The sequence below is a fragment of the Ranitomeya variabilis genome, chromosome 6 (genome assembly GCF_051348905.1).
Source record: "Ranitomeya variabilis isolate aRanVar5 chromosome 6, aRanVar5.hap1, whole genome shotgun sequence".
Taxonomy (NCBI): Eukaryota; Metazoa; Chordata; class Amphibia; order Anura; family Dendrobatidae; genus Ranitomeya; species Ranitomeya variabilis.
The window spans coordinates 548,788,193-548,801,824 of record NC_135237.1 but is presented as its reverse complement, the minus strand read 5'-3'; the positions used below and the strand labels follow the sequence as shown (position 1 = coordinate 548,801,824).

The 13,632-nt window shown below is 44.2% G+C and overlaps 1 protein-coding gene across 2 annotated transcripts in view; it reads left to right on the top strand.

Annotated features, from left to right (window-relative positions):
* OC90 (otoconin 90) overlaps positions 1-13,632 on the top strand; it is a 123,265-nt gene that overhangs the window by 84,174 nt on the left and 25,459 nt on the right. For both annotated transcript variants that reach the window (XM_077271249.1, XM_077271250.1), the window contains 2 exons: positions 1,015-1,086; positions 4,227-4,271. In XM_077271249.1, coding sequence (XP_077127364.1) covers positions 1,015-1,086; positions 4,227-4,271 — 117 coding nt within the window. The remainder of the gene's footprint in view (positions 1-1,014; positions 1,087-4,226; positions 4,272-13,632) is intronic.

Here is a 13,632-nt window from a genome sequence, read left to right as displayed (position 1 = left end):
TGCAGCCAGCAAAAGAGGCTACAACACAGAGGCTGTAGAAGACAAACAGCGCTAGATTTTTACTTAAATTCAATTGCAAAAATTATTTTTAGCCTGATACATATGCATTTATTTAAAAAAATAAATGAATAAAAATTGTTCAGAAAAGGCTATAAATCATTTTTGCAATTAAAAAACGTTGCACTGTTTGCCTTGTTTAGCCTTTGTGTTGCACTTTCTATTGCAAGCTGTAGAACGAGTTAACTGAGAATACATTAGTGAATTCGTTCTGGTAGATCTTTGTTTTTCTGATATCCTCATCTGATTTCTCAACAAAATTACAGCTTTTATGTTTTAAAAAAATCAGCTGAGAGAATGATCAGAAGAAGGCAGATAAGGGTATGTGGTTTGAGGAGTTTTAGATAAGAAATTGAGCGGAAACTTTCCAAATCCTAATTTAAAAAACTTCTCAAAAACTTAGTCACCACTTAGTTTCCATTACAAAAACTCAGCAGTGTCAGTGTGCACATTCCCCTCAGAGCCAAAAATTCTCCCGTCAGAACTAGATTAATGACAGATTCTCAGTTAACTTTCTTCAGTTAATTCTGCAATCAGCAATACAAAGTGCAAAGGTCAATAAAAGCTGCACATTTTTTATAAAACCTAAATTGCAAAAATAATTGTACCCCAAAAAACATGCATTTAAATATAACAACAGAAAACTTTTATTTATTTACTTTTTATGTCATTAATTAAGTTTAACATGGAAAACACTTCTTCGTATATTTTATCATTTCTTTGAGGCAACTTCAATACCTGAAAGTGAGGTTCTTTTACTAAGTTTTTACTCTCGGGTTATGTACACACAGTGTTTTTGGCACGAATTCCGCAACAAAATCTACACGCTTAAAATGATGGGAACGACAAATTTACATATAATTAATTCTTACAATTAAAAAGTAATAAGATTTGTTTTTTTTCATGTGAGCATGAACATTAATGATGACAAGTTTAAATAATTTTCATAATCTACAGGAGAAATGAACTCCCCGCTAAATGACGTGGCGGCCCAGCCATCTGCAGAGGAGGTGACCGCTGACCTTCCCAGTGAGTAATATCCAGGGTCACCAATGAGCTGCTCTCCCAAAAAATAAATAATATAAAACTACAGACTATTGAAACCTATTCACCGTGTTCTTTGTACTTTTGAAAAATACTTAAAATATAACTTTTAATCATAATTTAGAAAATACAATACAAGAAAAGATAATAATACAAAAGCCAAACACCAACTGTGGTGATAAAAGACTCGGGGACACAGTTAAGTCCCTATTCAGACTCTAACTCATCCCCTACTTTACAGCGGAGGTTGTACCTAACAGCGGAGGTTGGCACCCTAAACCTGCGCAGATGGCGCACCCACTCATCAGCGGCTGTCCCTTCTAGCCCTGTTAATCGCTATCAGAGGGAGGGAACAGAGTTAAAATATAAAGTGCTAATGCCATCATTACAAACCAACAGATAATCAGTTTATCATATGACACTTCAAAAGGGAAGTAGTGATAGAGTGTATCAGACCGGCAATGAAATCTAACAGGTATATGTGCAAGGTCAAGATACTTTTCCCCAAAATAGGAGAGTATTGAAATATTGAAAATAATCACCTGCAGAGCTTTACATAAAACCTCTTGTCTGACCCTATTCACATTCTCATTTTTTCCCCTACCTTGCTGCAGAGGTTGGCGCCCTAGACCTGCGTAGACGGTGCCCCCACTTGTCGGCAGTTCTCCCTTCTGGCCCTATTAAGCCCTAACAAAGGGAGGGAATAGCGCTATAGGATATAAAGTGCTAGTGCCAACCTAATTAGACGTATCAGATAGCCTATATACCTTATGAAACTTCTATGGGGAAGGAGTGATAAGAAACATCAGACCACAATTCGGATTAGAAAATACATGAAATGGGTCAGACAGCTGAGGGTCTTGAGACCATCTCTGAATGTACATACACTGTAGTATCCAAAGGGTCTGAGACCATCTCTGAGGGCAAATACCCTCTAGTGTCCAAAAGGTCTGAGACCATTTTTGAGGGCACATGCCCTCTAGTGTCCAAAAGGTCTTAGACCATCTTTGAGGGCACATACCCTCTAGTGTCCAAAAGGTCTGAGACCATGTTTGAGGGCACATACCCTCTAGTGTCCAAAAGGTCTGAGACCATATTTGAGGGCACATACACATAGTGTCCAAAAGGTCTGAGACATCTTTGAGGGCATATACCCTCTAGTGTCCAAATGGTCTGAGACCATATTTGAGGGCACATACACTCTAGTGTCCAAAAGGTCTGAGACCATCTTTGAGGGCATATACCCTCTAGTGTCCATAAGGTCTGAGACCATCTTTGAGGGAACATACCCTCTAGTGTTCAAAGGATCTGAGACAATCTCTGAGAGCACATACCCTCTAGTATCCAAAGGGGCTTCATCAAATGGCAGTTCTGATAAGTTTAGTATCAGGCATTATGCTCTGTTCATATTACCTGATTCATCACTTCTGTAGAAGTATCATATGGTATATAGGTTATTAGATACGTCTAATTATGTTGGCACTAGCACTTTATATAACATAACTCTGTTCCCTCCCTTTGTTAGGGCCTAATAGGGCCAAAAGAATGATGTGCTCAGGTCTAGGGTGCCAACCTCCGCAGCAATGTAGGGGAAAGAATGAGAATGTGAATAGGGTCAGACAAGAGGTTTTACATAAAGCTCTGCATACGATTATTTTCAATATTCTCCTATTTTGGAGCAAAGTATCCTGACCTTCTACATATACCTGTCTGATTTCATTGATGGTCTGATACAATCTATCACTCCTTCCCCATTGAAGTGTCATATGATAAACTGATTATCTGTTGGTTTCTAATGATGGCTTAAGCACTTTATATTTTAACTCTTTTCTCTCCCTCTGGTAGGGATTAATAGGGCTAGAAGAGATAGCCACCGACGAGTGGGTGCACCATCTGCATCAGTTTAGCGTGCCAACCTCCGCTGTAACTAGGGGAAGAGTTAGACTGTGAATAGGGACTTAACTGTGTCCCTAAGTCTTTTATTACCACAGTTGGTGTTTGTCTTTTGTATTATCTTTTCTTGCATTGTATTTTCTAAATTATGATTAAAAGTTATATTTTAATATCCTTCAAAAGCACAAGAGAGCAGGTGCCTATAGGTGGCGCTGTGGGGTATGGCACCAGCTACTCGTGGGGACAATCATATTGTAATTCCTGCAGCGGGAGTTGATGTAATAATCATCTCCATTATATACAGTCGCTGTACTGCTGTGTAGTCATTTTGAGTTTCAGGATGCGACAATGTAATTTCAGTGCTGGAAATATCTCAAGAAATAGAGAAAGACAAAGAACAGGAAAATGTCAAAGTCGGAGACATTAGAAGTTTTGGTATTTTTGGACAACCAACTTAATTTTAGGTCTGATTAATTTTGGGGTCTGGTCTAGGGTGTAAACTTATTTTACTGTCTGACCTAGTGTCTGATAAACTTGGGTGGGGTTTTAGTTAATGTTGGAGTTTACTCTTAGGTCTAAATATTTTTTAGACTTGATCCAGGGTCTAAATTTATTTTGGGGTATGATCTGGAGTCTAATTTATTAAGGGTAATATTATTTTTAGGATTTAATTTGGAATGAAATTCATTTTGGATTCAGAAATTATTTTGTGGTTTAATTGATTTAGGAGTCCAGTCTAAGATTTAAATTTTTTGGTTTCTTGTCTGGAGTCTTAATTCTGATATCTAAGTTACTGATGTGGGGTCTTTTAAATGTTGGAGTTTTAATAATTTAGGGGTCTCCTCTAAAGTCTGATACATTTTAGATTCTGATCTGAGGTAGGTCACTCAGCATAAATGTTGGGACCGGCTGTGCGTCTCCTGACCACACAGATCAATAAATGACTGAGGGACTTGAGTTTGGTGTAGGAGAGTGCGGCCGGTTTAAACGTTTCCGTCTATACTCGGACCATGAATGTTGGACGTGTGAAGCCAACTGATACAAAGAGCTGCAAATGTTTGATATGGAGTCCTGCCTTTACTAGTTGCACCCACGAACCAAAACATTTTTGTTAATCGCGATGAGGATCAAGATGGGGGAAAGAGCCAGGTACAAAGCAGAAAAATTATTAGCAAATATGTAATGCTGCACACCACTCATCCAATACTAACAATGTATGTCTTTCTTTTAAGGCTCAACATCTCCTCCTGGTACCGAGGCCACAAAGCCATCAGTAGGTAATTGTCTCTCTGTATCTTCTCAATTAGTTGTCAAATGTAATTTGTGTGCAAGCCGGAGGTGTATTTTACTTGTGCTACTGAAAGCACTCAAGGAAGAGGTAAAATCCCAAAAGTTTAATATTACAGGTTTTAAAAGTCAACGCGTTTCAAGGTTCCACATGACCTCTTCATCAGGACAAAAACCAAAATGTAATTTGTGACTGTCCAGTCAAGGAAAGAAGTGCTCAGATGGATTAATGGCCTACCCACACATAATGATGCGAAATTGCCCCAAACATTCCGGGACAGATTTTCAAATCTGGATACGTCCCACTAGATCCAGAACTATTGGGCGGTATAGTTTTTTTTACTGGCTGGTGATGTAGTTTCTCCTCCCAAATATACACAACTTACCCCCGTGCACATTTGGCTGCGTACTGCCAAGATTCCTCCACTCAGTGAGTGATTGTTTTACTGTCCAATGGAAACTGGGTCATGCCGAGTTGTAAGTGTTTTGATTGACAGCTCGACTGTCCAATATTGTGATGGGCAAGCTGAGTAGTCAGCACTGTGACTGACAGCTCGGATGTCTAACCTAGGAGGTGCGGGACTTTCTTCAGGTGTTCTCTGTTCTGGAGATTGCTACAGCTGTTTAACTGAGCTGTTTGCCTTTTATCCCTGCCAGATGTAGTTTGTGTTTCCTGGTGAGAGTTTGTCTGATTCTGTTAATCTGAATTCTGATCTTCCACTGCCTGACTCTTGGACCGTGATCTGACTTGTCTTTTCCTTTTGCTTTGATTCGCTATCTCCTGGTATTTTGACCCCGGATCGTGACCTGACTTTTGTGTTTGTCTTTTCCTTGGTTTTCTATGTGCTCTCTTGGTACTGACCCCGGAAAGTCTAACTTCTCTGTCTAGCGTCACATTACGTCTGATCATGCACTTTTTTTTTCCCTCACCAATGGATTGAGTTCGTGCACTCTGTGACCAGTTGACGAATTTGACCCAAATGGCTCAGGATCTGACCAGGGATCACCAGAGGCTTGAATCACCACAGTCCCATCTGCAGGGTCAGTTTAGTACTCCGGGTGCTACCCGAAAACTCTGTAATTATGTCTTCTGAACACGCTGACGTTCAATTGACCGCCACTTCCTGAAAAGATTTCTCTGTGAGAAGGATCAGTTTAGGGTATTCAGAGAGAGCTGTAAAATATTTTTTACTCTACTATCCTGGTCTTCTGGTGATAAGTCTCAGAAGGTGGTATAATGTCCCTATTGCGTGAGGGTCCTCAGACTTGGGCATTCTATTTGTCCCCACTAGCCCCAAAACTGTCTTCTGTTGACACCTTTTTTGATGCCTTAGGGATGATCTATGATGAACCTGACAGGGTCCAGGTCATGGAGGTGAAGATCATGATCCTGACGCAGGAGGGCCGCACCGCTTAGGTTTATAGTTCGGAGTTCAATTGTCCTCTGAGGTTCTGTGGAAAGATGCTGCTCTCAAGTATCAGTTTCACTGTGGCCTTACAGATACTCTTAAGGACGCTTTGGTTTTGCATACTTCACCCTGTACTTTGGGGGCGGCCATGACTCAAAGTACGGATTGTAGAATTCGGGAGACGTTATGAGTGACAGGTGGTTTCAGTCATTCTTCTCGAGTCTGCTTCCTTACCGGAGACGGAACCAATGAAGGTTGGAGCAGCCAGCTCTTGGCCCGTGAAGAGGAAACGTCGGCACAATCTCAGACTCTGTCTCTTTTGTGGTCTCGCTGGGCATTAACTTAAGGACCACCCAATTCGCCCTCAAGAAAATAAGCTGTCTGGAAAAGCCCAAGTCAGTGTGATAATCAAAGAATTCACCCAGGCTTCCAGGTACCCTTTTTACTCCTCAGATAAAGTACTGTTGAATGTGGAACTATGTTTTGAGAAGCTGTGGTTATCTGCACTTGTTTTCATTGACTGTGGGTCTGCCACAAACTTTATTGATTCTGGACTGGTTCTTAAATTAGGATTGGAGACAGTTAGACAAGAAAGACCCATTCCGATTGTCGTTATTGACAAGACACATTTATTCCAAAACTTTGTCCAGCTGGTAACGGTGGAATGCACACTTAGAGTGGGAACTCTTCACTCTGGCCAGATTCAATTTTTCAATCACCTTCAGGCCGGGGTCTAAGAATGTTACACAACGATGATTCAGTTTTTCCTCCAGAGCTTCCTTCCTCCATTATTCCCCAGGATATCCAGTAGTAATTTCTATGGTGTCCTCGGAATTGCAGGCTGAGATTCATCAAGTAAAGTCATTGGCTCCTTCCTCTACTCTTGGATCTAAATTATTTGTTCCCGTGTATCTAAGATTTCATCTGTTGCAAGAGTTTCATGACTCCATCTTGATTAGTCACACCGGGGTCACTGCTACACAAAAATCTATATGTAGACTCTTTTGTTGGCCATTCATGCTTAACGATACTAAGGGTTTGTATCTGCATGTGAGATGCTAAAGTTTTTCATAACCAGCCAGCCGGGAAATTGGCTTTATAGCCTATTCCAGAAACACTGTGGACTCATTTGTACATGGATTTTTGTATGGATTTGCCTTCATCTAGTGGGAAAACAGTTATTTGACTGGTAGTTGACCGATTCAGTAAACAAGCTCACTTTGTTCCGTTATTGGGGTTTCCTAATGAGGAGACACTTTCCAGGTAATTTATCAATCATTTGGTGAGATTGCATGGGATTCCTTTGAACATTGCATCCGATAGGGGGGTGCAGTTTGTCTCCAAATTCTGGAGGGCATGTTGTAAGAAACTGGGGATTGATTTGTCATTTTCCTCTGCTTACCATCCTGAAACCAATGGTCAGACAGAGGACAAATCAGTTGTTGGAACAAATTCTAGGGTGTTTTGATGCAGCTCAGCAGCAGGACTGGTCCTCATTCTTACCTCTTGCCTTTAGCAATCGGGTTAACCAGTCTACTGAAACCTCACCTTTGTTTGTAATTATGGCTTTCATCCTCATTTTGGTGAATTCTCGAAGATGAGTTCTGGTTGTCCTGGAGTAGAAGTTGCTATACAGAAACTTGCGGATATCTGGAGGGAGGTTCAGAAGAATATTGGGGTGGCGCAACGTCGCCAGAAGCGTAAGGAGAAAAGGAAACATTCAAGGGGCCCCATATTCAAGGTTGGTGATAATATATATGGAAGTATGGGAATCTCCCAAATATATTAAATTGAAAGTGCCATCAGTGAAGTTGGGTCCTAAAATTATTGGTGCATATGAGATTTGGAGGTAGTTAACCCAGTGGCTTTCAGATTAAAACTCCCTGCATCTTTCCGCATTCCGAATGTATTTCATAAACCACTGTTACAAGAGTTTGTCCCTTCGGTTTTGTCTCATTCTTTTCCGCCTCCACTGGTTTTTGTCAATGACAGTTTGGAGTTTGAAGTGCAAACGATTGTTGATTCTTGGAAAGTCCGTAATTTCCTGCAGTACCTTATTCATTGGAGAGGTTACAGACCGGAGAAGAGATTCTGGGCTCCTGCCCAACGATCGCCTGGTCAGGGCCTTCCATACCAAGTTTCCTGTGAAACTTGGAGGTCAGGATTCGACTCACATGAATATAGAAAATGGAGGCCAGCTTCTTGACATCTTACCGATTTCTTTTGAAAGATTATACTCACCTGTCCTAGGCTCGACCCTTACTTGTCCTGGCACTCCTTCTTCCCAGCAGTTTTTCAACTTGCTCTCTAAAGTCTTTGTATCGTCCGTTGCTGAAGTGATCACTTGGGGTGATGCATGTCATGCCCTATCAGACAGTGGCTACAGGAAAGGTAAATATGTGAGCAGGTTGAGGGATGCAGTGATGGACTGGAGACAGAGCAAGGGTTAACGTATTTATTTTAACAGGGATGTACTCCACGCAGGAAGATAAAACAGTTCAACAGGGGTAATGTGGGTAATATGAAATAGAGGATATGCTGGGTGGGGGTAATGCCGGTTTAACATAGCAGTAAAAGTTCTTAAGGTGCACCTTATCCGTTCAAATGACTTCCAAATTGTAGAGTTCACAAAACAAGCGATGGCGCCAACAACGGTCAGCGCAGAGTTGATCCGATGTAGTCCTGAAGACAATGGCGGCAGCAGTTATTCTCTGATGCCCTCTGCGGGATCCTTAGCCCAGGGGTAGCTGTGGTGAGGGGTAAGGCACTGATCACAGCGCTGTTGGGGCCCAACGCCCGACAAATATGCACCGGGAGGTCAGGGTACAGTTCACAGTCACACACCATGTGCTTCTCAGACGGTACGCGAACAGCAGTCACGGGCCCGGGGCATCTGGCCCTTTGCTTTGCGGGGGCCAACATGCGCACAGCAAATCTCTACTCACAGTCTCTGCGGGTGACAGCGGGGATACACAAGCGCCGGCCTGCGCTGCTACGGTGCTCGGAGGATGGAGCACCCACCTCCCCCTGCTGCGCGCTGTCTGTTCCCTCCGAGTCTGCCTGTTTCCGCGAGCGCTTTCTCTTTTTATCCTCAAACACACCCCCTGCTGCCAAGTGCAAAGGCTGGTCCGGTTCTTTAAGCTTTTCCCCGGACAACAGGTGAGACAGCCCCAACAATTCCCGACCCGGAACATGGAAGGTACTCCCAGCCCGGTCCTTCTGCTTACACTTATGCAGTAATTCTATATTATTTTTTTTAAGACCTTCCAGTCCTCCATTTATTATAGATTGTGGTCTGTAGACACCTCAGAGCAAATTAAACTTCTTTTTGGGCGCTTTTGACAGAATTTTGTTTGGATTGAATCGTGAGATCTACATATCTATCTGGTGACTTAGAACACAGCGATGTTGCAGGATGTGTCAGTGAGCCATGCATGTATAAGGGTCACATCCTATTATTAATGCACCTTCAGGGGTTATAGTGTGGGTTTCACCATTATAGATGTGTGAGGGATTTAGCCCCAGGTGGCCCCATGGCCGGATTATGTGATTATACAGAGGTTATAGCAGCTTCTCCGCCTGGCAGTGATTTGTGATCACACACTGCTGTCTTACAGTCAAATTACAGCCACACAGTTGCTTCCATGTCTCATAAAGCCGGAGTTCATAAAATTGATGACATCCCAAGTAATGGCTGCTGTGAGTTGGATGTGACTTCTCACTCATTGTAATAAATCAGGCAAAATGCCTCTGAAAGAAAAGTAATATTCGGCGACAAAAGGCACTGAGCAGGTGACTGGAGGCAGAGGTGTTTCTAGCGGCTGCTGGTATTTTTTAGGCTATTTTTATCCTTCGCAACCTCAAATAATAGGTAGATGCATGAATGGTGTCAGATTGAAGAGAGAAAATAGATCCTTATATTTATACAGAGATAAGAAGGAAGAGAGAGAAGATAGAAGGGAAGGAGAGGAGGAAGAAATAGAAGGACAGAGAGAAGGCGGAAAGGAGGATCAGAGAGAGGGGATAAAAACAGAGGGAGAGAAAGTGGAGAAGGTAAAGGAAAAAAGAGTAGACAGAAGAAACCAGAGGTGAAGAGAGGAGGAGGAGGAAAAGAGGCCAGGGGCAGGGAGAAAGCAAGGAAAGAACAGAGAGAGGAGGAAGGTAGAGGGGAAAGAAGTAAGTGGAGGAAGAGGAAATTAGCATGGTGAGAAGATGGAAGGAAGTGAACGAAGGGAAAGTAGGAGGCAGAAAGACAAGGAGAGGGAAGAGTGAAAAGGAAGAAAAGAAGGAAGAAAGTACGAAGAAGCAAGTGAAAAAATCAAGAAGAGAGCTTAGTGGTTCATGTATCGGTGGTTATGTGGACAGTGCCACTGATGGCGTTGGGCAGTGCACGCTTGATTTGGTCTGCAACATGTTTGTGCAGGGCAGGGATGATGACTGGAAAAGCCGGAATGGCAGCATTTCCAAGACCAAGAATTTTGAAATGCTGTCATTCAGGATTATGGCTCATGGGTGGCTAAGTTGGTGTTTCCTCTTTCTCTCGAGGATTTGAGGGATGGAAAGCTGAACACTTCCAAGGGAAGGTGTGGAGATGCTCATTGACACTGGTGGTGGTGGTGGTGATGTTGTCACATCCTCTAAATGCAGGGAGGCAGGTGGCCCTGTTGATCCTGAGCGGGAGAAAGAGGCTGAGACTGCAGCAGAAGAGGGAGCAGGAGGAGGCTCAGATCTGTCATGGTTTTTAAGGTGTGTAGTCCACTGCACCTCATGTTCGGAAGTCAGATGCCTCGTCATATCGATGGGGCTCAGGTTCAGAACATTTATGAATCGCCCACCAGGGCAGCGGGGTACTCAGTCAGTACAGGGTCTGGTATTAAAGGGGAAGTCACGGTGGCTGCGACCCAGTCTGTGGCCCTGGGCGCCCAATTAAGGGGACGGTCTTTTAAGGGAAAAGTGTTTATAAGTCTGTCGTGATGCCACCTGTGGTGTTCGGTCAATAGTGGGACCGATGCTGTGTTAAAGGGGTCCTCTGGGGGGTGTTATTGGAGCACTGATGGTACACTTCCCACAGGTGAAGCGGGGTCCCCAGGGGTCCTAAGGTGAATGGTGGTGATGACGGTTTCTGGTAAATGAGTAAAGGACACAAGTTGTAAGTCTTTATCTGGTTCACTGTAGTTGGCAGGCCACAGTCCAGGGCACCGGCAACAGGTACATAGGAGTCCAGGCAGCCCATAAACAAGCGGGATCCCCTTGGCAAGTTAGGTTAGGAGCGTTCCACTCTGCGCTTGCTAAAGTCCCTTGCTGCCTGAATTGTTCCAAACAAGGTCCTAATTCTTTCAGTTCTTTCTCCTGTCTTGGGACAGGTACCTGAATGGCAGGCAGCTTGAGCCGTACTTTCTGGGGTCTCTACACAGTGACTCCAGGCTCCAGGAGGCTGCTGTGTCACAGGCGTAATTTGGGCAATGTTTGTATGATCTTATGCCCTCCGGTTCTGCTGAGTGTCCTATAGTTTCACTCTAGCCTCGGGCTCCAGGTACCCGGTCTCTGTGAACTGACTCCTCGGAGGCCTATTCGCAGCCTCCTTGAGCCCTGAATCTCTCCTCTGCTCCTTTCCTGTCTGTCCTCGCTCACAGACTGTCTGTACAAACTGAACTGACTCCTCCTCCAAACCAGGATCTTTATTCAGGGAAGCTGCCCTAAAATAGGGGTTTGAGCTCCCCCTCCTGGCTTGGATTTGGAAGGTGTTGTGGGCTGCATGATACTATGTGAGGGAGGGATGCATTATATTCTATGAGAGGGCTGCATTATATTCTATGGGGGGCTGCATTATACTCTATGGGGGCTACATTATATTCTATAGGGGGGCTACATTACATCCTATGAGGGGGCTGCATTATACTATATGGGGGCTGCATTGTATTTTATGGGAGGGCTGCATTATACTCTATGGGGGCTGCATTATACTGTATAGGGGATACATTATATTCTATGGGAGGGCTGGATTATACTCTATGGGGGGCTGCATCATATTCTATGAGGGGGGCTGCATTATACTATATGAGGGGGCTACATTATATTCTATGAGGGGCTGCATTATACTATATGGGGCTGCATTATATTGTAATCATTGTTCTCAGCAGCACATTGCCTGGTGTAACCTGCAGATACCATGATACTGTATGGTGACAGATTGATCTATTAGTGATCGTTTTGTCTCCATCATTGTTCCTCAGCCGGAGCAAATAGGCCGGGAAACAAGCGTCAAACAACTTCAACATGGTTGATCACACTTGTTTAGCGGCCTGAGATCAGCACGTTATTAAAACCAAAATGTTTCTGTGTGATGGTGCAATATGTTGGCATTTGGGACCCCACTTTAAACTTTTGCCCAGGGCCCCACTGGTCTAAAACTGGCAACAACACTGCTCATACGATATATTGCTTTGCAAAAGAACTAGAAAACTGGCTTTAAAAATTATTTTTGGCACCTAGAAATGGCAACTACACAGCTGATGTGATATATTGATTTGCAAAAGTACTCTAAAACTCACACGAGGCCCAAAAAAGTGTTTTTGGGGCCTACAAAGGCCAAGAAGACGGCTGATGCGATGTATTTGAGGCACCTCAGGAGTTCGGGTACCACAGTGATGCTGTCTTCCTCTCGGGGAGGGTAGTGCCATGCCTGGAGACAACTAGGATCCCTTTGGCAGGTAAATCTTACACACAACATATTCTAACTCCAGGCCAGAAGAGGGATTTCAAAACCCTGTTTTAGGGGAACTTCCCTGATATCCATCCTGGTTTGGAGGATGAGTTAGTTCAGTCTGGAGCGTGGAAAGTGAAGGGAGAGGAGTGATTAGGAGCTCAGGGAGGCTGCAATTGGGCCTCCTGTGAGCCAGAGCACAGAAACCGGGCATCGAGATTGTGGATAACTGCAATGTCCATAGTAGAACCGGAGGGCATAGGACTGTATGTTAATTGCCCATACCATACCTGGAGGTACAGCAGCAGATAAAGCCTAGAGTCACCCTGTCAGATACCCCCAAGAGAACAGCTTAAGCTGCCTGCCGTACAGGTTCTGTCCCAGGACAGGAGAGAGAGAAAGGGGTACCTTGCCAGTGAACTACAGGTAGCAAGGGACCAAAAAACCAACGCATAGAGGAAGGCTACCAACCTGACCTGCCAAGGGAGATTACCACTTGTTTTCAGGCTGCTTGGACTCCTTCTGCACCTGTTGCCGGTATCCTGGACTGAGGCCTGCTACCATCAGTAAACCAGGTAAAGACTGCAACTCTGTGTCATCCGTTATTTACCGGCAACCGACCATCCTTGCCATACACCTTGGGAGCCCTGGGGACCCCGCTTCACCTGTGGGAAACGTCACCATCTTGCTGCAACAACATCACCCCAGAGGACCCCTTTAAGCAGCGTCGGTCCCTCTGACCGAGAGCCACAGGTGGCGTCATGAATAAACTTTATTACCAAATTCCCTTTAAAGACTTTTCCCCTTTTATTCAGTGCCCAGGACCATAGACCGGGTCGCAGCCACCGTGACATCCCCTTTAAGAGCGACCGGACCCGGTACCGATTATTCCCATTGCCCTGGTGGGTGACTCATATTGATTTGCAAAACTACTAGAATACACACAACAGGCCTGAAATATTATTTTTGGGGTCTACAAATAGCAATGAGACAACTGATGCCAATTATTTATTTCTCTGACTAACAGAAAACACACAGAGGCTTCAAGGACAGTGCTCCAACAGGTGGAGGGTGCAGAGTGCACACAGCAGCTTCAAGGACAGTACTCCCACATGAGCGGGGTGCAGAGTGCACACAGCAGCTTCAAGGACAGTACTCCCACAGGGTGGGGGGTGCAGAGTACACATAGCGGCTTCAAGGCAGTACTCCCACAGGCGGGGGCAGAGGCAGAGTGCACAC